Source organism: Delphinus delphis, chromosome 13 (genome assembly GCF_949987515.2).
Source record: "Delphinus delphis chromosome 13, mDelDel1.2, whole genome shotgun sequence".
In the NCBI taxonomy this organism is placed as follows: domain Eukaryota; kingdom Metazoa; phylum Chordata; class Mammalia; order Artiodactyla; family Delphinidae; genus Delphinus; species Delphinus delphis.
Genome location: NC_082695.1, coordinates 18,425,781 through 18,450,110, shown reverse-complemented (window position 1 = coordinate 18,450,110; position 24,330 = coordinate 18,425,781). Strand labels below are relative to the sequence as shown.

General features: G+C 51.2%; 1 protein-coding gene across 1 annotated transcript in view; it reads left to right on the top strand.

Moving 5' to 3' along the window:
* The window catches only part of WSCD2 (WSC domain containing 2), a 98,445-nt gene extending 74,448 nt beyond the window's left edge, over positions 1-23,997 (top strand). Inside the window, exons 5-9 of the mRNA XM_060029413.1 lie at positions 6,102-6,223; positions 9,196-9,370; positions 13,707-13,871; positions 15,590-15,790; positions 21,888-23,997. Of these exons, the coding sequence (XP_059885396.1) occupies positions 6,102-6,223; positions 9,196-9,370; positions 13,707-13,871; positions 15,590-15,790; positions 21,888-22,240 (1,016 nt within the window). The 3' untranslated portion in view covers positions 22,241-23,997. The remainder of the gene's footprint in view (positions 1-6,101; positions 6,224-9,195; positions 9,371-13,706; positions 13,872-15,589; positions 15,791-21,887) is intronic.
* Positions 23,998-24,330: the final 333 nt, after the last annotated feature.

Genomic DNA, 24,330 nt, shown 5'->3' with positions numbered 1-24,330 from the left:
ACCCCACATCCAGCAGGTTTACTGTTCCTAGAACTAACTTCCCAAACCTGTTCCCCTCCCCCCACCACCCCAGTGCATACCTTGACCAAAGAGAGACTCACAGCAGCAGCTTCTGATCCCTCTCTGGCCCTTTAAGGCCTCTGAAAACGTCACCTTACTTGGTATTCAGGGCATTCAGCTCAGCTCTGCTTTCTAAGGTGGGAGGGTCAGGGACTCATTAGCGGATGCTTAAATGTCAAAGGGAGACCTGTCTCAGCAGAGCTGGGCTTACAGAGTCTTCCTTCCTCTTCCCACACTTGCAGTCTGGCCTCCTGGCATCCAGGAAGGCAGGAGAAAATCATCTGGGGAGAAGCCAGGGTAGGAATTCTACTTCCTGTAAGGAGACAGATTCACAGCCCCTTGCCTGTCCCTTCCACTGTACTGACAAATCTCATTCCTGTCCGGCTCTGAATGATCCACCCAGTATTTATGCCTCCATTTTAGAGATGAGAATACTGAGCCTCTGAAAGGAGAGGAAACATGCCAAGGTCAGTGAAGCAGGGTGGAGCTGCCAGTGTGCACTGTGTGGAGGAGAGCTGCCCGTTTGACAGGTGAAGACGCCACCTTTCAGGGAGGAGAAGCAAAGTCGGGATTAGAACTCGTGTCTCTGAGCCACTGGTCTTCTGCTCCTTGGCCAGGGCAGCTCATCCAGAAAAGTGCCATGGTCCTGGGAAGTACCGTGGCCTTCCGGTGTGGTGCCAGGCCGGATGGCCTCTTCTGGAGCCCCTGGGTCAGAGTTGGGCCCTCGGGGCCATCTGGAGATGCGTGCTGATCTGGCCCAAGAGACGGGCATCCAGCTGGGGGTGATAGGAGGGCAGAGCATTTGGCCAGAGGCCTAGATGAAGAGCCTGTGGGCTCACAGGGCCCTGAGTGATACCCCAGTGCCCTCAGTTACTCAAGGTCACATCTGCAAGAGGATCCAAGGGTGAGCCCCTCATAGCAGGTGACTCCAAAGACTACCATGGGTGGACTCCTGCTCTCACATGCCTACGGTCAGACACACACACTCCTGTACAGAGACCCGTATGCAAGGTGTTCTGTGATATGCAGGAGCTGGACCGATACCACCAGGGCACCTGTCTGTGGGCTCCAGGTGGAAGGGTCTCTGTGGTCTTGACACCCTGGGGAGAGACTCAGTCTGGGCTGGACTCCAGCAGAGGGGCCCACCCTCCTGTTCTGCTCTCTCGTGTGGCTCAAGCATGAAGTGGCCTTGCACTGAGGAGACGAAAGTTTTTGTTCGAATCTGGGTGCTGGCTGTTCAGGGGTTGCTGGGAAATGCCCAACCCTGGTGGCATTGGGCCAGTCCGGTGGGAGGCTGGCTGAGGCTCAGCCAGGCCTTCTGGTAGAAGAGGGGGAGCTCTTCTCTCTGGTACATGGTTGCCAGGCAACCCAGAGAGAGCCTCCAAGATTATGTCTCCTCCCCTTGATAAGACTCATCCCGTAGAGGTCCAGTGCACAACCATACAGTCACAGCCCGAAGCACACAGCCACAGCCAGGTGCCCACTGTCACGAGGCCAGGCAGGCAGGTGGACATACACCTGCTCATACAGGGTCCTAGACTCCCACGTGGACAGACCCAGATGCGCTCAGATGAACCAGGTCCACGGGGGCCCATTTGTGGTCTCAGAGCTCAGTATCCATGCACCCAAATAGGTAGATCTCTACTCACACCATCACAAACCCAGTCACGCACACACGCGCGCGCACACACACACAAGATGCACACACTGCCTCCCTGTCGCACACACTGCCTCCCTGTCGCACACACTGCCTCCCTGTCACACACACTGCACAAGTGTCCCACCTCCCAGACACACCCTCACTACAACCAGGCCCAAGCTACCCTCATGGTCTGCATCTCCTGCCCCATCGGTTCCCTCACACCCACACATACCCCCAAACCTCCAATGCCTTCTGATACAACTCTGTCTTCCCCTGCACAGTCCTGGGTTGGGGAGGGTCTCAGACCCCCCAGGGTGGTGGAAGAGGGCTCCAGGAAGGATCCACCCTATAGGATAAAAGGTGGTGGGCTTTGCACCCCTACAGTGTACCCAGGACCACACCAGTCCTGAAGGGGCCTCCCTTGGCCTCAGCCCCAAAACCATTGCCCCAGCTGGGGCCCAGGAGGATTATAAGGTGGTCCGTCGAATAGGGTCCTGGTGGGGAAGGGGCAGGTTAACAACTTGAATATGGTTCTAGAGACTCAGTGTCAAGTTCTAGGCATTTTTAGGTGCTTAAAGAGAAACCAACTCCAGAGTTGAGAGACCCCAGAGTGACAGCCTTTGTGAATGATTAGTGGTCAAAGGGGAGTGAATATATGTCACAGTGTTTTGAAAATGCTCAAACAGGGCCTGGGGGTGGTTCCTTAAAGAGGGACAGCCCAGAGTGTGAGGACTCTGAGCTCAGACGTTCCCAGGTTAGAATCCAGATGCTGCTAGTTGTCAGCTGTGTGACCTTAGGCAAGCCACTTACCCCTCTGAACCTCTGTTTCCCCTTCTGTATAATGGGGAGAGTGAGACTTTCTTTATAGGAATTAGGAGGATAAAGTATATCAAGTGCTTACACAGTGCCTGGTACGGCGAGAGCATTCGATAAGATCGTCAAGAATGGAAGCATCTCAGACTTAGATTCCAGTCTCAGCTCTGCCTCTTATAAGCTGGGTGACTTGTGTCAAGCGGTTTCAGCCCTCTGAGGCTTGAGTTTCTCCATCTGTAAAAATGGGGATCCTTATACCACCAGAATGATGCAAGGGTTCAACGGGGCCACATGTGTGAACAGTTTAACCTAGTTCCTGGCTGATAGCACATGACCCATATATGGTGGCTGTGATGATAACAATGATACTGTGATATGACTATAAGCATCTACTCATCATAGTAGCATTATTATTATTGGAAGAAGCGTAAACTTGGGAGACAGAGCAACTTGGCTTTGATCTCACTCTGTCCTTAGACAGCTTTGTGGCCCTGGACGCCAGAGCGCCTCCTTGAGCCAGCCGTGGCAGCTACTGCTCGTGGCTGCTGCGAAGATTCAGTGGAGCCAACGCGCCCAGCTTGGAGCCTGGCATCCGTGCGGGCTCAGTAAACACTGGTGGAGTCTAAAGAGAAAAGGCGAGTCCCCTTACTTCTGAGAGTAAGTCCAGCGTCTCTGCCCTGGGACCTGATTGGCGTCCAGCTAACTAAGTTTTCTGGTTACGTGAGGTTTCGTCCACACTGCTTCCGGCTTCTCATCTCATTGCTGTAAATCTTTAGCTTAAACGCCTGACTCCCCTCCGCATCCTCACCTCGTACGGCACATTCTCTGAGCATCGTTAACTCTTCCTCAGGGTGACCGATGAAATGGCGCGTCCCTCGGTGCATCCTGGGCCACAGGATGGGAGACTGTCCCGTGTTCCCCCACGGGACACTAGTGCCATTTGGGGTCTGGCAGTTCCTCATTTGGGGGATGGAGGGCTGTCCTGCACAGAAGAGACTGCATAGTCTAACCCCCTCCCTATCATTTACATGTGGGGAAACTGAGGCGTGGACCACAGCGTCCACCACCGTCACTTCTCACCAGCCTCTCGCAGCAGCCTGGAGTGAGAGGTGGGGAGTGGAGGAGATGGTGCTGGGTGGCGGGAGCCTGCAGCATGCTCTGGAAATCAGTCATTTAACCCAATTCCAGATGTCTTCTCAGCTTGCTAGATTTGCCTCCACGATGAGCAATTTCAGGCTACAGGGTGCCAGGTGGCAGAGGTAATCACTAGGGTGCCTTTGACAGCTGAGATTTAAAATTTTCATTCCTAGACTCCCTCCCCGCTCCTCCACCATCCTTCTGCCCGGGGAGTAATTTCATATCCTTTTCTCTGCACTTAAATATAGATATATATGTATATGCTAAAAAAAGAGGGCTTCTTCCTGGGGGATCTGAGACCCTCCCCAGCCCAGGACTGTGCAGGGGAAGACAGAGTTGTATCAGAGTTGTTGATTTTTGTAGCTTGCTTCACTTTTCCCCAAGGATTAGCATTGTCTTTCTGAGATAATCCTTAGCACGTTTTCGCTAACAGTGGGTCCCTAGTATTGTCACATAACCTCCCCTCTCTAAGCCCTGCGTCTCTCATCCGTAAAATGAGAGTTTACTATGGACCCTGCAGAGTTCCCAGGAAGGTAAAATGAGACGGCATTCGCAAAGTTCTCAGAAGAGTGGATCACACATGGTAGGTGCTCAGTAAATGGCACCTACTTTTGTGCTCCTGATTTTGATTCACTGCATCAACAGTGTCCTTTATTTCATGTGAAAGCTGTGCTTCTAGAAAAGTGTATACAGCTCAGATTTGAGAACAGTGGAACCCAATTGAAAATGGGCACCATGAGTCTTTAGATAAATTTGACAGGGGCCACTTATAATTTTTAAAATTTGTCTTTATTACATTAAAAAATAACTATGCACTGTCGAAGAAGTTAGAAAGCGTTTTACAAAAAGGTGGAAATAAAAATTGCCTATATCCTATCAGAGTTCCCCAGAGAAACAGAACCAGTAAGATATATGCAAATATATAAATCAAGAGATTGATTTAAGGAATTGGCTCATGCAGCTGTAGAGGCTGGCAAGCCTGACATCCAGAGGCTGAATTCCTTCTTCTCTGGGAAACCTCGTTTTTTCCCCTCATCCCTTCAACTGATTGGATGTGGCCCACCGACGTTTTAGAGGGAAATCTCTGTTAAGTCTCCTTAAAGTCAATGAACTGTAGATATTAATCCTATCTTCAAAAAACCTTCACAGCAACACCTAGACCAATGTCTGACCAAACAACTGGGCACCATAGCCTCACCAGGTTGACACAAAACTTAACCATCACGTCTGCTATTAAGAGATAACCATGGTTGTTAACGTATTAGTCTATGTCCCTCCAGAGATTTACACTGAGAGAGAATTTGCGGACACAATTGATATTTTATAATATGTGGAGTTTCATGGTCTCAGTTTTTATTTAACATTCTATCTTGAACACATCTTCATCTCTTTAAAGTAACCTTTAACATCATTATTTTTGATGGGGCATAGAATCCCATTGTGTTGTCATTCCCTACTTTATTTGTCCAGTACTTCATTGTTGGACAGCAAGGTTGCTTCCAGTCTTTCACCTGTTAATTTAAATAAATGCTGCAGTGAGCATCCTTATTGATGTCTTTGTGTACACCTGTAATGGATGCAAAGGGTACCCACCCAAATCCTCTTTACCACCAATGGCTCACATCTGCCCCCTTGCCCCAGCAGCCTTCCAAATGACAGACGTTGGGGAGGGGGGCACATAGGGCCAAGGTCGGCCCCTTTCCTTAAAGTGGGACCAACTCTGTGGTACAGTTTACCCTCCGGGCTGGAGGTGGGACCCAGCCAAGATCACATGCTTACTTAGCTCCTCCTCTGCCCTGTCCTGCTTCTCCTGAAAAGCCATAAAACATTGTCTCAGGTTCAGCTTCAAGTAAACCCAGCTGAAGACAACATCTCTGAGTATTGTTTTGAGGATGACTTCTATTAAAGAGATAGCAACATCTTCTGAATTTTCTGTTGCGTAGCTGGGATGTTTCCAGATTAGGTTATCTGAAGGGGAATCTCTCCAACAAATCAGTCCCTTAGAGCACTGATGGGGCAGAGGCTCCCGAGGCCCCGGTTTTTCCCCTAAAGCCCAGGACAATGGGAGGGAGAGGGGGCACCCCAGTGCTGGAAGGAGGGGCAGGAGAGCTCTGGACCCTTTGCTTCCCTCCGTCCCAACCCTCTCCTGATGAGATCACGAAAATCCTCCATGGCATCTGTCATTTCCCTAAATGAAAAGTTGCCACCACCAAGAATGGGAAAGCGAGACATAGGAGTGGTGACAAAGAAAAGGGGATTATATGGCCCAGCAAGAACATCTCAGTGACCTGTGTTGTTGACAGAGATGCCAGGGTTGAGGACATTCTTTGAATTTTCTAGCTCATGAGTCTCCACTGTGGCTCACTGCGTGACCTTGGGCGAGACTCTTGCCTAGAAGGTGGCTCTCCCAGCCTACATCTGACTAGTTCTTTTCCCTCTGTCTCTCCAGATGGAAGTGCAGTCTTCCGAGGCTGCTTCCGCAGGCCCGACAACCTCTCCCTGGCCTTGCCCGTGACGGCTGCCATGCCCAACATGTCTGTGGACAAGTGTGTGGACCTTTGCACAGAGAAGGTGAGCCTGGTTCTGTGCACGGAGCTCTGGGGAGGGTGGTGTGGAGCAGCTGGAGGAACGGGATGCTTGGCTGGAGGAGCAGCAGCCCAGCTGGGATGAGAGAGGTCATTACTGTGATCTGTGATCTGTGACATGGGGGGAATGTGACTGTTTCATGTGGATCCGGAGGGTAGGAGTTACATGGGACCCATTTCTTTCCCTCCAAAGAAGTGTGTTTGTTCTAATAGTGAGGACTGCTCAGGAATGAGGGCCACATGTGAACTGGGCCGAGAAGCGTGTGTAGAAGATTGCCAGGTAAAGGCAAGGACAATCCCACCTTGTGACAGTGTGAGTTCCCCGTCACTGGAGGTATGCAAGCAGAGGGAGAGCGGCTGTGGCATACGGAACTTTGGACACTGGATATCAGTTGGACTGGATGATCCAACTGGCTGATCCTTTCTCAGCCTGAGATCCTTGATGGGTGACTGTTTATCCTTCCTCCCAAGCCAGACAGGGAACACCACAAGAGCAGAGACTGTGGCCCAAAACATTTTGTGACCACTCCCAATACCCAGCACAGAGCTAGGCTCATCGCTGGCATTCAGTGATGTCTGAGGAGCTCCCTCCTTCACTCAAGGTGAGCTAATTACACGAGGGTCCAAAGGAGAACCAGCCCTCCCCAACCACAAGAAGGTGGTTGCCCATTTCGTTCATTCACTCAGCTAATATTTGATGAGAACCTGCTTTGTGCCAGGCCCCTGTGCTCAGTGCTGGGGGTGCAAAGTCAACAAGATATGGTCTTTATCCTCCATGATGCTGACATTTGCTGGGGGCCAACTTTGTGGCTCTTCCTGGGTGCTCAGCGTGTGCCCCAACTGCTGAATGCCCCCACCTGCTCTGACTCATCCTGCTTGGCTTTTCTTTCATCAAGACTCCTAATTCACAAAGCATGTCTCAGGAAGACTGAAAGGATCATCATAGAAACTGCCACTTACCGAGCACCTCCTCCATGCAGCCCTCTGCCCTACGGGTCACACAGTTTACCTCTCACAACAAAGCTAGGTGTTGGGAATTTTCATCCCCATTTCACAGATGACAAAAACAAGGCTCAGACAGATGAAGTCACTTGCCCAAGCTCACAGCGCAAGCAAGTGGCAGAACTGGGACTGACACCAAATCTATTCTCTTGACTTCTGAGCTACCCTAGAGACCCCACAGAGAGGCTTCCAGGAACCATTCAAGGGCAGCCAGGCCACTTCAGGTCACCAAGCATTTCCTGAGTGCTTGCTCTGCTCCCAAGAGGCATCCTGGAAGGTCAGGGGCGATGTTCATAAGAATGAAGGAGGTTTGACCATCTTTTTGTCCAGCTTTCTCTCTTGGGCAGGAATCCCCCTCCCATGGCATCCCCTCCAGGTGGACATTCCTCTGTCCTGAGGGCTCTGGAGGAACCTACAGATCAGCCAGAGGTGGAGGACAAACACAAGACAGTGAGGTCACAGGGCAAACCAGGATGGAAGAGGGTCCAGCTGCACATAGGACTGGAGGGAAGCAAAGGTGTGGGCAGGTTGCGTGGGCGGGGTGGGGGGCGACAGGAAGACCCCGCTGCAAACCTCCCTCTTCTAGTTTCTTCTAATCTCCTTAGAGCACCACAGGAGGAAAATTGAGGGGATTAAGTGGACAGGGGTCCAGAGCTGCTTGTGTCAAGTGGTGGAGGGTCTGAAAGACTTAGGGTGTCAGAGGAGGCTTCAACATGGGTCACCGGCTAGAAAATACCATCAGTCCCAGCCCAGGTCCACCCACCTGTATCAGCATCTCTCTGATCTTTGGCTACGTGCTGTAGCTCATATTTAACACCTGTGAGAAATAAACCAGACCCACCTACCATGGCAAAGCTCACCGGAACCAGCCACGGCGGTATGACCTTGGTTTGTTACCACATTATTCCTGGACCAGCTGCCAGGGAGAATTCAGCTTCATGCGTCTGAGCAGAAGCAAGTTGGACCAAGGACGGTCCATTGCCCTCCAGATCTCAGGCCCAGCCTGCTCCCACTTAGCTCTTTCATAGAACAAATAAAACAATTAGGAGCAGCTCTCCCAGCAAAGACTGCGGCTACGGGTAGGTATCAACATCCTCTTTGGCTTAAAAGGAAGGATTCAGACAGCTTTTCCCAAAGCATGGGCTTCATATCACTGTCAGACACAGAGGATTTACTCTGGCATAATGCATGGCCATAAGAAAAACTTTTCTTTTTCAGTTTTCTTTCAAGACCTCCAGGAGAAAGCTGCTTTTCAGTGCTAAAGTATCTTTAACACCTCTCTCCCCTCAACTAATCTCCCTTTTGCAGGAAAAACAGAGTCGACCCCAGGCTCAAGTTCTTGGCAGGCAGAGTGCCTAGTTAGAATTTAATCATGTGGTTTTCTTTCTGCAGTATTGGGGTTTACAGTATGGAAATGTATGGAAGTGATACTTCTCAACCAGTGCTACTTTCAGGAGTAATAAATAGTTCCTTTGAATAGAGAAAGCCCGTGCGCAGCAACGAAGACCCAACACAGCCAAAAATTTTATATATATATATATATATATATATAAATTAATTTTAAAAAGTGACTTGACACATAAAGGCAACAAATAAATGAATAATAGTACAGGAAAGCAAAAAAGAAAATGGTAACTATGTGAGGTGATGGGTGTGTTGACTAGCTTGATTGTGGTGATTATTTCACAATGTATACATACATTGAAACGTCAAGTCGCACATCTTAAATAGATGCAATTTTTTACTTAATTATACCTCAAAAAAGCTGGAAAATATAATAGTACAGGAGGTACGCAGGTAGGGCAAAATCTTGCTGCTGAAGCTTGGGGACCCTTGAGCTGGGGAGAGTGATGGAGAAGGGGACGATTGGAACGCAAATCCTGTTCTGCACCCAGAGTCCGGGCTGTCCAGGGATTTGGTGACTTTCTTCCCTTTCCTCTCCTGCTTCATCCCCAGGAGTACCCACTGGCAGCCCTTGCGGGCACCGCCTGCCACTGTGGCTTCCCCACTACGCGATTTCCCCTCCACGAGAGAGAGGACGAACAGCTCTGTGCCCAGAAGTGCAGCGCGGAGGAGTTTGAGAGCTGCGGGACACCCAGTTACTTCATTGTGTATCAGACGCAGGTCCAAGGTAAGCCAGGTCCGCCCCGACCCAGCAGACCCCCAGAAGCTCTCCCAGCGGCCTCCCTCCCAGAGATGCTCCAGCCAGTCCATTCCAGCCAGCCTGTCAGCAAGAGGACTGTGCAGGCCAGAGAGCAGAGGGCAGAGGGCAGAGGCAGGGCTGGTGAGCATAGCCAGGCTTAGAGATCCTGCATGGGCAATGGAGAGAGGGCCCCCGGGGGGCGATGGTTCTGAAAACCTTCATCTCTATCCCTTATACTGAAGACCCCCTTGGTGGCTCTTCCTGTAATGGGGGCTGTGAGCTTGAATGGGAAAACATCTGATCTGGGAGTAGGAGACTTGGGTCTTCAACACAGACCCACTGCATGATCCTGGGCGAGTCATGTCCCCTTTCTGGGCCTCAGTTTCTCCATCTGTAAAATGAAGCTGTAGATGGTTAGCCTTCCAATTCTAAGATTCTGCAAATTTGCCTGTAACTTTTTCTTCTCTTTCTCTGTCTCACTCATCCTTTCCGCTTTTATCCTTCTTCCTCTGCTAGTGGAACCCACACTCAATGTTTATCTCCTCTTCCATCTGTTGGGGTACCGGACTGTGATGACGATGGTGGTGGTGGTGGTGACGGTGGCACTTAGGGACTTTCTTTGTGCCAGACTCAGTGTTGAGTCCTTCGTATGCATTTTCTCACTGATTCCCCTCAGCTTTCCTGTGAGGCAGGAATAGTCATTATGCCTTCTTTACAGGTAGGGAAACTGAGACTCAGCACAGGTAAAGGACTTGCCTGAGGTCATGGTGTTTATAATATTTCTAGATGAAAATCTTTTCTCTTGCTGGAGGCATCATGAAAGGTGGTGGCACTTGGAAAGGTGCCTTGCTGGGATGCTCAGCCCAAAGGAAGCCCGTGAAGGATTACCCCAATATCTGAAAAAACTGTCCACCTGCGACGTGCAGTCCTATGCCAAGCTTCATCTCATTTAATGATGGGAAGCCCACAGTAAGCCTATGATCAGGATGATACCATCCCCATTTTACAGATGGGAGAACCAAGACTCAGAGAGATTGAGAACTGGCCATAATCACACATCTACAAGAGTGATTTGCTTTCAGGTCTCTGACTCCAAAGTCCCTGCTAGAAACCTCTACCCACAGTGCCAAGGACACTCCCCGCACCCTCTGAAGCCTGGAGAGCTAACAAAACACCACTGGGCTAGACCTCCTCTTCATCTCCCAGGAACTAGACTGCCATATATGGTCGGGCAGGTTGAGCACTGCACAGGCATAACCTAGAAGAAAAGTAATGCCTGAAAGCCAGCCTGTGCTCTGCCTGTCATGCCGTGCACTCTGGATGGCAGCACATCTGCCCAGAGGAAGGGGAGGGAACCTTTACCTGATTTTTACAAAGGTGCTGTAAGAGCTAGTGGCAGCTTCACCAACAGCCTGTCCCCTGTTTGGCCTGATGGGGGTACCGGTGGTGGCCAACTGCGGCTGCTTCCATGGCAGCTGAATATTGCTCAGAGCCCAGTGAGCAGAAATGTCTTTAGCCAGTGTGGCCCTTGGCTTTATTTACACTCTGGTGAGGAAGGATGAGTGTTTGTTAGTTTCCAGGAAGTGTTGGTTACTCTGTGCAGAACTGTGTTACCCCAGCTTGGGGGAAGGGTCATACACAGCTTAATTATCCCGTGACCATGAACAGCTTTGATGTGGACAGAACCGACACTGGAGCCTTTTCAATAGCCCCTGATTGATGGGTTTGCTCATTCCCAGTGCCTGGCCCCAGGCCATTACTGGTGTTCAATTTCCCATGTCACACTTGCAGGCCCTACACACTGGGGTGGCTTGAGAGTCATGTGGTTCATGAGGCCGCCAAGAGTCTGGTCCACGATGGCAGCCATTTATTGAGTACCTACTGTGTGCCGGGTACTGTCTAAGCTCTTTAGACTGAATTAACTCATCTAATCCTCATAACAGTCCAATGACATAGGTGCTGTTATTATTACCGTTTTACAAATATGGCAACTCGGCACAGAGAGGTTGAGGAGCTTGGCCAGAGTCACACAGCTGGGACAGAACAGAGTTGGGATTCAGACCAAGGCAATCTGGGTCCTGAGCCTGCACTCTTAATCTCAGCTTCTCAACATATACTGCAAATACTTCACATGCATTATCCATCTAATCCTGTAAGGTTTATTAGCCCCACTTTACAGGTGAGGAAACTGGGGCTCAGAGAGGTGAAGAGCCTTGTTCAGTGTCACACAACTAGGCCATGATCATCCGAGATCGAAACACAGGTCTGTCTGATTCCAAAACTATATACAACACTGCCTCCAGCATCTGTTTCGATTTGTGGAGCTTAAGAACCAAATCAACTTCCTTTTTAGTGCTGAAAATAACCAGCTTTATCCTCGCCGCCCAGGCAGTATTTGAATGGAGAATTCTGTTTTCAGGGGAAATTGAGGGGCCAGGTTCTTTCTCTCTCCCAACATTTTATTATGAAAAAATGTCAAACCCCCAGAAAAAAATGGAAAGAATTACACAGTGAACCTGCTAGACTTATCCTACAGATTTTACATCTGTCGACATTTTGTTCTGTTTACTTTATCATACATCTCTCCATTTCTCCATCCCTCAATTTTTATTTTTGGATGCATTTCGGAGTAAGTTGCAAACATCATTACACTTCAGTCTGCATATCACTAATTATAATTCAATATTTACTTATGATTTTTTTTTTTTTTTTTTTTTTTTTTGCGGTACGCGGGCCTCTCACTGCTGTGGCCTCTCCCGTTGCGGAGCACAGGCTCCAGACGCGCAGGCTCAGCGGCCATAGCTCACGGGCCCAGCCGCTCCGCGGCATGTGGGATCTTCCCGGACCAGGGCACGAACCCATGTCCCCTGCATTGGCAGGCGGACTCTCAACCACTGCGCCACCAGGGAAGCCCCACTTATGATTTTTTGAAGTAGCATTTACATAGAGTGAAATGCACAAATTTTAAGTGTACTATTTGATGCCAACTGGGTCCTATGAAATCCACACCCCTGTCAAAATATAAAACATAACCACTCTCCAGAAAGTTTTGCATCTAGGCTCCTTTTTGCAATGTGTTCCCGTGAAGACCATTCCCAGACACCTACTTGGCTTGATAAAGATGCTTTTTGGTTTGTTTTTTTCCAAAATCTGCTCTCCTCTGAACAAACAGATTAAACCTGCATGACGGGGAAGAGACCTGGTCTCTGGCTAGCAGCATCAATACTAAGAGCTCACAGCATGTGAGCCCTGTGTTAACACTCAACACCCATTCTCTCTTCTAACCCTCCTAACCAACCCCCAGGATGTCATCATTATCAGCATTCCCATTTTACAGGTGAGGAAACTGAGGTTTATTCAGATCCATCATTTTTCCAAGGTTACCCAGCAAGGAGATGGCAGAATTGGAATTTAAATTTAGGACTTCAGACTTTTCCCTTGAAGCGCTATTGTGAGAAAGCAAGTAAGGATAATAAATGTTTCTTGGATGGATGGGTAGATGGATGGTTAGGTGGATGCCAGATAGTATGGAAAGTGCCAGGAAATCAGCAAAGGACAATATGGGCAGGGTTTCTGACTAAACAAATAATGATTTGAATTACAGTAGCAGAAAGTAATACAAGAGAGATGGACACAGTACACTAATGATAGCCCAGGGAGTCAGAGAAGGAAGGGAGGGAGGGAGGGAAGGAAGGAAGGAAGGAAGGGAGGGAGGGAGGAAAGAAGGAAGGAAGGGAGGAAGGAAGGGTCCAGTTCAGCAGAGAGCAGGATAATAAGCAGTCAAAGACAGGTAGGAGGCAGTGAAGGCGGAGGGACCAGTGCACCTGAAGCTGCCAAGTCAGGAAGGAGCAGAGCACGGATGAGACAGTGAACCAAGTGGCTGGCAGGTGGGGGAGTTTGAGGGGAGAGCATGTGGGTGGCGTGAGCCTGGGAGGATGCAAGGGCCAGGCCACACGGGGCTTGAAGGTCAAGATAAAAACCTTGGACTCAGTCCCATGCAGATGGACGGCATTTGTGAGTTTTAATCTGGAGGCAGGTGTGGGGGTGATAAGAGACTCAGTGGGACAGGGGAGAAACTGAGGCTGGAGAGAAGGCTCATCCTCCTGGCTGACTTTTATTGAATCCCTACCATGTGCTTATCCTTTTTCATATATTATCTCATATAACCATTTTCCCGTTTCCAAATGAGGAGACAGGCCCAGAAAGCACCGGGTCGCACAGCTGGGAGGTGGCAGGGATGGGACTCACACCCTGGTCCCTTCTAAACAGGCTCCTTCTGCTGTGCCCCTGCCACTGACCCCTGTCTGTGCCCTGCCCTTTGCAGACAACCGCTGCATGGACAGAAGGTTCCTTCCAGCCAAGTCCAAGCAGCTCATCGCTCTGGCCAGCTTCCCAGGTGCCGGCAACACGTGGGCTCGCCACCTCATCGAGCTGGCCACCGGCTTCTACACCGGCAGCTACTACTTCGACGGTTCTCTCTACAACAAAGGTGAGGAGGCGGAGGGGAACAGGGAACGGGGGCAGGAGCTCGGGAAGGACCCCCTGGGAGGGCATGGGAATACCCCTTCCTGAGCACCTACTGTGTGCTGCTCAGCTCACCTAGGCATGTTTATCGAGACCTACTATATGCTTGGTACCTTCCCTTCACTTACATCCCACAAACATTTCCTGAGTATCATGTCCTGGGTACCTCACCTGCTTCTGTCAACATTAGACGCTTATTAAGCACCTACTATGTGCCTGGGACCTTCCCTCCATTTAAGTCATTCCTTCAGCACTTACTGTATGCTGGGCACCTCATACAGGAAACTGAAGCCCAAAGACGTGACACGATGTCCCAGATCACTCATTTGAGTTGGACACACAGCCAGTGTCTTGAAGGTCTAGTATTGATACATTAGCATTCTAACTGGCTTCGAAGAGCCCATCCAAATGCCTTAACTCTCACGGGCATGGGAGGCCAAGATGGAGAAGAGCACAGTCTTGGGCAGCAGGATGGCTTAGCTTTGAACCTTATTCGCAACCCCTACAAGACCCTCATGGCAGAGTTCAACCGCAAGTATGGCGGACACATCGGCTTTGCTGCCCATGCCCATTGGAAGGGCCTCTCGCTAGCTCTGTAACTTGGGCAAGTTATTTGCTCTCCCTGGGACTCAGTTTCGTCATCTATCAGATAAAACCCACAAAGGATTATTGAAAGGATCAGTTGTCTACTACATGAAAAGGGCTCAGAGCAGTGTTCAGCATGGAGTCGGTGCTATAGAAGCATCCTCCAGCTACCCAGAACGTCTTTCAGTTCCTCAGCTTTTGAAATGAGAACCTGATCCGGTCCCTCCTTCCTTTTGCTTAATTCCTTTTAAGGGCTGTGTAGTCTTTCTGGTCCAGTACTAAAACTCTTCATCACAACCCCCTCTTGCCCTCTGCTCTCCTGTACCAGTCGCTCATGTGCGACACATTTCTTCCCACCCACCACAGGACCTTTGCACCTGCTGTTCCCACCACCTTTCCCTCCTCACTTGGATTGGTAAATTCTTCCTCGTCCTTCAGTTCTCAGCCTAAGCACCTCTTCTCCCAGGAAGTCTTTCTGGATGCTGCCTGACTAGGTCAGTGATCTTGGCCAGGCTGGCTGGGCTGCTCAGCTGCAGACTGCAGGTTGGACCCGTGTCTGTTCCATGGGTCTCTCACCATCTGGGGCCAACAGGCTTCCAGGGCATGTCCTTCTCACAGTGACAGCAGAAACACACAGAGTGAACAGAAATGTGATGCATCCTAAGACTTTGGCAGAGACCCATTTCCGCCCTATCCGCTGGCCAAAGCAAGTCATACGGCGTGCCCAGCATCAGTGGGGTAGAGATGTAGACTCCACCCAAAGAGGAATCCTCCAGCACATCACTGTCAGGCCCCTCCTGTGGCACGTAGGCATGATGACTCCTCTTCTGTAGCTCTAACCACGGCAGTGACTTTACATTCATCTATGTCACTATTCAAATTATCTCTCAAAAACTAAGACCCATGGATGTTTCTGTAAATCATTTTCTCCCTGCACAGTGCCTGGCATGTAGTAGGTGCTCTGTAAGTACGTGAGTAAATGAATGAGTAGACAAATGAACGTCTGAGGATTCCTGAAGGGGTCCGGGAGGGGGTGGGGTGGACCTCTTGTCTCCCTCGGCTCAGTGCCACGTTCCCTAACCCCCTGGTTGTGGGAAGGGTTTAAAGGTGAGCGGGACCACTGGCGCAGCGGGAGGACCATCTGCATCAAGACGCACGAGAGTGGCCAGAAGGAGATCGAGGCCTTCGACGCGGCCATCCTGCTCATCCGCAACCCCTACAAGGCCCTCATGGCGGAGTTCAACCGCAAGTATGGCGGACACATCGGCTTCGCTGCCCACGCCCATTGGAAGGGCAAAGGTACTGCTTTGGAGTGGGGGGGTGGAGCCCTAGGGTGTAGAGGGCAGTGCGAGGGGCTAGTGCTGTCTCCTGCCAGGAATCCAGGAGGGCATCCTTGAAGGCATGTGTGTAAGTGTCCAGGTCCTTCTTACAGATGAGGAGGTATGCTTTGCACGTCCCACCATACCCACCAGCATCACCCTCTGTGAGCCAGGTTGTTACCGTGGCACAGTGGTTAAGGGCTTGGGCTCTGGACCAAGACTCCCTGAGTTCAGATCCCAACTCCACCACTTCCTAGAAAAGCGCCTTCACCTCCATGAACTTAGATTGTCCTGTTTATAAAGTAGAGGTGGTAAAATCCAAGAATTTCACCCTTTAAAAACACTCAGTGGACCCTCGTATTCAAGAGCCCTTTCCTGGGATCTGAATCCAGCCCAAGGTCAGTGGCTGAGTGGCCATGAGGTCACCTATGAGCTCCTAAGATCATCATTCTGTGAACCCCCTCCACTACTCTGGATTGGAAAACTCAGAGAGGTTAATGACTTGCCCCAGGTATAGCTGGGAAGTGACAGTGTCAGTCTCCGAGCACTAAACTTCATTAAGATGACCTGAATTTGATGTTCACCTCTGGTGCTTAGTAGATTCCAGAATGGAAGAACGTCTCAGTACAGAGCAGCAGCCCACAGTAGTGGGGAGAGCTCCGAAGTCAGACCCAGCCTCCTCAAAATCCCATGTCAGTTATCACCCATATCTCCATTACCATAATGAAAGTCACCTCCATGCGTGACCAGAATGTCAGCAACACCCCAAGGTGAGAGGCAGCCTGGTAGCTAATGCCTGGGTTAGGTTCACACAGTTCACCCTGTGTCATGGATGGTGCAAGCTAGTTTCAGGGAGGTGAAGGCACTTTTCCAGGAAGTGGTGGGGCAGGGGTTTGAACCCAGGGAGTCTTGCTCCTGAGCCCACACCCTTAACCACTGAGCTATGATAATGAGTTAGACTGAACGTCAGTGGCTACAGATCCCCCCGCTCAGAGCTCCTGATGCCAAGTAAGTACTCTGTGAACGTGAGCCCAGCCAACCTCATCCAACTTCAAGGAACCAGGCTGCTGCAGCCTCTAGGCCCAGGGGTGCGTCCCACTCCTCCAAACCCTCCCCCTGGCCCCCAGCTGCTCCACGCTCCAGCCCCTCCCCAGAGAGAACTGGAGCAGGCAGGACAACATTAACTCAGCCAATCACATTCTCAGCACTGATGTCACTGATGGAAACTCTTGGGCCTGCCTGACCAACTGTGCCCTGGGTTCCCAGTTTGCTCAAGGGGCCTGTCTGTCCCTTCCCCTACTTCGCCCCCTCTCTCAGTGAGGGGGTGGAAGCTTGGACAGGGGATGACATTTGTTCCCAGGGGTAAAGAGACCTCTGAATTATTTATTTGTAGAACAATCAAAAATGACCACTGTTTGGGGCCAGGCTGAGAAGTCTGCAGGTGCCAACGGCAGGATCCTGTCCCAGGAGCAGATGTTCTGCTTGTCAAGCTGGAAAGGACCTGGGAGATCGCTGAACCCAGGCGTCCTCAGCCCCAGCAGCACATCAGAATCCCAGGATGTGGGGAAGTCCCAGTTCCAAGGCTGCACCCCAGACGATCACTGGAGTGGAGCCTGGGCACTGGTATTTTTTAAAGCAGTGTGCAGGCAGGCCTGAGAACCATGGATTCATTCTCTATTAATGGGGAAAATGAGGCCCAAGAGAGGCAGGGCCTGCCAGAGTCACTCGGGCACATAATGACAGGACTAGAGTCCAGCTCTCCACCTCCCAGGCATCCTACTGCCCCAAGTAAAAAGGGAGGGAATTCACTTGGGAAGCTCATATGGGACCAGGCACTTAGCAATAATGATCTCATTTACATCTTCTAATTACCCGAGGAGGTAAGAAGGGCTGCCACGATCACCATCCCAGGAAGGGAGCGGGTCATGTGGCGGAGGCCCCAGGAGTTGAGCGAGCTGAGATCCAAACCCAGGCATTAGCTACCAGGCTGTCTCTCACCTCGGGGTGTTGCTGACATTCCGGTACATTCAGAGGCTCCCCCCTCCTGGCATAACCCCTCGTCTCAGGTTTAGGCAATTTCCTAATTCCCAGGAGCCACCTTGCCTCTTCCTTATTCAAGACAGTTGGGAGCTTTAAAACCGAAGATAAGGGAGGTGTCAGGACAGGCTGAGCCCAGAGGCTGCAGGGGATGGGAAAGAGGAGATTTCAGGACACACACCTCCTATGGGGGGCCTGGGGCCCCCTCATTAGTCTGGGTTGGGAGGGACCTTCTCCCAGTGCTTCCTCCCAGGCCTGACCCAGGTCTTCAAGTGCTCTGCCTGAGAGCCTTCCCCAAAGAACCCCATCCCCACGGACCCCACCCACTCAGTCCTCTCATCTGCATTAACATCTGACCCTGTAGGCACTTGAGTTTGAGACCCTTGCCTGCTCCAGCAGCGTCAGTATCACTTGGGAATTCGTTTGAAATGCAGATTCTCAGGTCCCACCTCACGCTTACTGGATCAGAATTCTCATTTTAACAAGATTCCTTCCAGAAGCTTCTTGTGAGCTTTCAAATTTGAGAATCACTGCTTTAGGACACCCTCGCCGGGAATGTGAGGGTTACTCCCACCTAAGAGCAGAGGTCACTCACCTGCTGAGAGGTCACTCACCCGTGTCCCCCTCCCAGTTATAGCTGGGTCGAGGCTCGTGTCACCACCACCCACCCCACCCCCCCGGCTTTTGTTTCCATAACATTGATTTTATGATATCCCTGGAGTGGGCCCAAAGCAAAGTTTTATGTGATACGATTACACAAGGTGAATTGTCCTGGATCTGTTTAATGAAACAGAGACCGTGTTTAATGATTCCGTGGAGAATTAAATACAGTTAAGCTATTAATCAGACCCCGGTTCCTCCCTTTGACAGGAAGATGAAGCAGAGAGTGGCCAGCGCGTGTCCCGCCGGGCCCTTGTGGGGGACGGTTCTGGCAGAACCAGCGCTCATCACCAGTGGTCCACGGCACAATGTGCCTTTATTACCCAGTTTGAAGGCAGCCATCAATTACCGGGAATCCTGAGCTAAATGAGGGCTTTTGTTTTTCATTTTCATTTTTGTTCTTCATTCCAGCGAAGTCATTCAGGAGCTCCAAGTGAGGGATCTTTGCTCTAGGAAGGGGTGGGGAGGGGGCGAGTATCTGCTGCCCCAAAATGGTGGGCCACTTGGGGCATCTCAGAGATGCTGGGGACCAACATCGAGAATAGTTGTAGCCAACATTTATCCAGCGCCTCCTGTGTCCCAGGCCTGGTGCCAGGGTCTGCAAATCTTATTCCATTCCATCTGTATGGCATGTCTAGGATGGAGTTCTTGGCACAGTTGCCACTGTGCAGATGGGTAAACTGAGGCTCAAGGAGACCTCCTGACATCCCCAAGTTCACACAGCCAATATGGAGAGGAGCTGGGTCTTGAACCCTGGCAGTCTGACTCCAAAGTCTTCAGTGAACAGACCCGTGTCTTAGATGACACCTGAAGGTGAGGTAAGCGGATGTAGACTAGGATCTGGGGCGAGAAGAGTGCTGGAGATGGTCAGATCAGGTGCTCTTAAAGGGTTTGCCAGGAGGGCAGGAGCCAGGCTCATTCCCGTGTGTAAGATGGAGCTAGAGTAATTCCTACTCTCCAGGCTTCTTGTAAGGGGCACTGCACGAGGTAGTGCGTGCAAAGTGCCCAGCACAGTCCTGGCACACAGTAGGTGCTCAGGCAACATACATTCCCACCCCAGGGAAGTTTGCAGTCACAGGGATGCCATGTCATCTCCCCCCAACCTGTGTCCAAGGCCAGGGGCACCACCTGGGGGATCCAGGCCATCATGCAGACAGGCCCTTCCTTTTTCTTGAGGACCACCCTCCAGGCACCTCTTGAGATGGTCACAAGTGGCTAAGCCTGGAAGTCCATCCAGATGGACTGAGTAACTGAGTGCCTTCCGCATCCATCTGGGTTTCTGCCATGGGAGCGGCAGTTGTCCTGAATCACCAGGGATGCTGTGAGATGACTCAGGAATGGGGACATTCTTTCTCAAAAAGTAAAGCAGAGTATACACATGCTAGATTTTTTCCTAATCACACAGGTACATCTGGTCTTATAACAGTACGGGCCCAGTTAGCTAGATACATTGTAAATAATCTATTTGAAGGATAAAAAATATCTTTGTCAGGGGCTTCCCTGGTGGCGCAGTGGTTGAGAGTCCGCCTGCCGATGCAGGGGACGTGGGTTCGTGCCCCGGTCTGGGAAGATCCCACATGCCGTGGAGCTGCTGGGCCCGTGAGCCATGGCCGCTGAGCCTGCGCGTCTGGAGCCTGTGCTCCGCAACGGGAGAGGCCACAACAGTGAGAGGCCGGCGTACCGCAAAAAGAAAATATATCTTTGTCATCAGCATAAATATTTCCCAAGCGGCTGTGGTATTCCAGGGGGTCACTGGGGGAGCAGGAGCCTCACCACAGATTCTGATGTGCTCTGCGAAGAAAGAGGAGCCCTTTATCACATCACAGCTTGGCGGCTGGGAATTTCAATTCAGTTCAACAACCATTTATTAAGCCCCTGCTGGGTGTGAGGCAGTGGGAGGGAGTGGGGGTGAGGCTGCTGGTGCCTAGGAAAGATGGGGGCCTGGAATCAGGCAGGCCTGGTCTGGATTATGCTTCCCGGCTGTGTGACCTTGGGCAAATTACTTCACGTCTCTGAGCCTCAGCTTCCTCACTGGTGACAAATGAACAGTAGTCTTTTCCTTTCAGGGTAGTTACTATGATTAAATGAGATAAGGGGTATCCATCATCCAGCAAAGGTTGAGGATTTAGTTATTAAGAACCAGCTGGGCTCCCCAGCGCAGCTTGGGAGACTCACTGAGCCTCGTTCAGTAAACATATCCGTCTGGAGGGTGCAGGGTGGTGCTGCCCCTGTGAGAAGCAGGGGGTATGGCTTCAGGGTTCCGGAGTACAGGCCCCGTGATTCTCCAGCTGGGGCTCAGAATTGAGGCTGCAAATCCCTCTCTCTGTTCCCAACATCCTCCAAGACCCCCCTCCTGGGTTCCCCTTTATCAGAGTTTCAACAGCTCCTGGGGCTGGCTGGCTGGCTGTCTCTCTGAGGTCCTCTCCAGGGCTCTCTGGTGAATTTCCCACATTCTGTTGTAGCCTGTCTCTTTCTCGAGTCAGGGGATCCCAAACACACACTCCCAATCTGGGTGAAAATCCATCCTGTCCTTTTACCATGGCAAGGGAACAAACAGCACAAAGAAACAATGTGTGATACTTCAATAGAAAGCAAAGAAAGAAAGATAGGATAGAAAGGTGTCAAAACGACAATGTAAATAATCTGATTTAAACTGCCCTCAGCCCAGAGGAGGTACCTGCCTGAGCCTGGGGAGTCAGGGAAGATGACATCTCACCTGAGAACAGAATAATCACAGTAATAATAGCCAACGTTTACTGAGCACCTACTGGGTACAGGGCACCATGCTGAAAATTTTGTATGCTTTTTCCACTTCTCTGTACAAAGGCCCTATTACTATCCTGTGAGAAGATACTGTTACTGCACAGGATAACTGTTCCTACACAGGATAACTTGGTAGTTAAAAGCCCAGACTTTGATGCCAGACTGTTTGGTTTCAAATTCTGGCTCTGCCAGTTATTAGCTGCGTGACCTTGGGCAAGTTACTTAACCTCTCTGTGCCTGAATTCCCCCTTCTGTAAATGAAGAAAACGATGATGCCTGCCTCACAGTGTTCTTGTGAGGAATAAGTGAATTGATCGCTCTATTAGTATATTTATTACACTCTATATTAAGATCAATATATATTAAAATATAAAAATAGAGTAACAAGGATTTATATATGTCTGTGCCTGGCATGGAGTAAGCACCAGACAGATGTCATTCTCCCCAGAGAGAAGGAAGGGCTAAGATGATTCCAGGCAGAAGCAGCAGCCCCGAGGTGGGAGGAGGGAGGCGAGTTTGGTGATCTAAGGGTTAACAGTGGTGGCGCTGCTGTGAATAGCCAACGCCATCTGACCTGTGTCCTCCCGCTGACCTGGGCCTCCTTGCTCTGTCCACAGAGTGGCCAGAGTTCGTAAGGAACTACGCCCCGTGGTGGGCCACGCACACGCTGGACTGGCTCAAGTTCGGCAAGAAGGTGCTGGTGGTGCACTTTGAGGATCTGAAGCAGGACCTCTTCGTCCAGCTGGGCCGGATGGTCGGGCTGCTGGGTGTGGCTGTCAGGGAGGACCGACTGCTGTGTGTGGAGAGCCAGAAGGACGGCAACTTCAAGCGCTCGGGGCTCCGGAAGCTGGAGTACGACCCCTACACGGCGGACATGCAGAAGACCATCTCTGCCTACATCAAGACGGTGGATGCGGCCCTTAAAGGGAGGAACCTCACGGGCGTTCCCGACGACTACTACCCCAGATGATGGGTCGGAGCGGGGCGGGGAGCTGGCAGTCCAGACCAAGCAGGCCCTGGGGACTCCAGACCCCTGGGGGCCCACACCCATCAGTCCCCTCTTCGATCTGGGGACAATCCCCATGGCTGCTGTTGCCTTTCGCTGAGTTCCCTGCATGACAAAGGAGGCTCAGGCGAAGAGACTGTGCAGGCACGCCCCGCCTACTCACACCGCGCCCCCAGAGATGGAGGGGGCAACTGGGTTAGGGAGCTCTAGCCACGTGGACCCTTCTCTGTCTCCCGTGTCCCTGTGCCCACCACTCTGGGCTCCACTTGTGGGAAGGAGGGCTCATGGGTGTCCCAGAGACAAGGGTGCCCCACCGCAGGTGTTGAGGACCCTGGTGCAAGAGCTAAAGAGAATGACGTGGAAAAATGTGGCCCCAGACTCTGCTCCGTGCTGAGCTGAGCACTCGTAGCTTCCCCGTCTCTGCCCCGCCCAGGAAGCACTGACGCCAGGGTTTATCCCAGCCACTTCTGTTTGAAGAAAGATTGCTGGGAAGTTTCTCTGCGGCCTTAGGTTTCTGACATTCTGGGTGGGTCAGGGAAGCAATGGTGCTCAGAACAGGTTAACTGGGGCCACCGCGTGGGGTCACTGACATCCCAATCCACCCCCCTACCAGGTCACAGTGCTCCTGAGAAATGACCCGGTTCCTGTCCACCTCGAGGGCTGGAATTCTTCCCTTTCTTCCCCAGCTGTATCCAGGTGGTGACCCACTTCCAGGGTCCTCAGGAACCAGCCATTATCTCACCAGGACGGCCACAAGCCACATGCAGAATCTGAGCGAGAATGAGAGCTCTGGTAACACCCCTCCCCACCGTGGGCTCCAACATGTTGATCTGACACTGCCCTTCTGACCCCTACCAGTAGGTCCCTTGCTATCCAGGAGAGAGAACAAGAGTGCTCCAAATCAGGTGGAACCCTGAGCGAAAGGGACCCCCCACTACCTTCCCAGACTGTAGACCTCCCTTTGGTCATAGGCCAGCTTCTCTTAGGGGGTTAAGGAACGGGGTGAACGGGGTGGTTGCTCATGTCCATACAAACGCTGCTCTTTTGATGCTGAGACATCAAACCAAAGGATTCCCGAGGACCTGAATCACTGATCATCTATCTCAGAAAGCATCGAGATCCAGGATCCCATCTCTCCCCGCCACCTTGGGTACCGGTGATTTCGCATCCAGCCCACATGTGTGCACCTACACCATCCCCCCACCATGTAGGTGCGAAAGCCATAGGTCCCAGCTCTTTGCTATTCTGTCTGGAGCAGCCCCCCAAGCAGCCACCCCTGAAGCCTTGGGATGCAAATAAATGCTCATTCCCAGATAGCCAAGGGACTGTGGAGAAGGCGAGTGTAAAGAGATATATTTTTCTAAGAGGAATATGACTAATACATTCCACCCCTTCGAACGTGGCCATGCAAAGAGAAGGGCCAGGGGGTTGGACCTGTGGTTCTCTTCCCCAAGCCCCTCACCTGTAGGATTCGGGCCACCCCGGGGCCCAGCCAGGGGGCTCTGAATGTATTTTGTACCGTGTTTCTTTCCCCCAGGCAAATTTCTAGTCTTCTTTCACGAAGCAGTTAGAGGGCTTGGCCTCCCTTCCCTCTTAGAGGTCAGCTCTCTCTGGGAGACTCTGGGTCCAAGACCTGGGCCAGTTCTTTGCTGGTGGTCACCTCAGGCCACCAGCCTCTGTCTGAAGATTCCTCAGGTCAACACCATCATTAAAAACAAGTTTTGTTGATAATTCTACCACGTGATAGACTGTCATGTAAGGCAAGGTCACAAATGGAATGTTTTTCTGGTGTGTGTGTGTGTGTGTGTGTGTGTGTGTGTGTGTGTGTAAGAGACAGAGACAGAGAATGTTCTGGGAGCATCATTGCTTTGAGGTCTGTGCAACGCTAACTGCCTGTGGAGAACTGTGTATCTTGGTGTGTAACATTGTCTCTGCCTCTGTGTTCAGCTGCCCTTCTGTGTGGTGATGCATCCCCCAGGCTGGTGTGATGACCGCCCAGTGTCTGATGTGTCTGTGTGCCCTCTCCAAAAAGTGCCACCCCAACCCTGGCACTT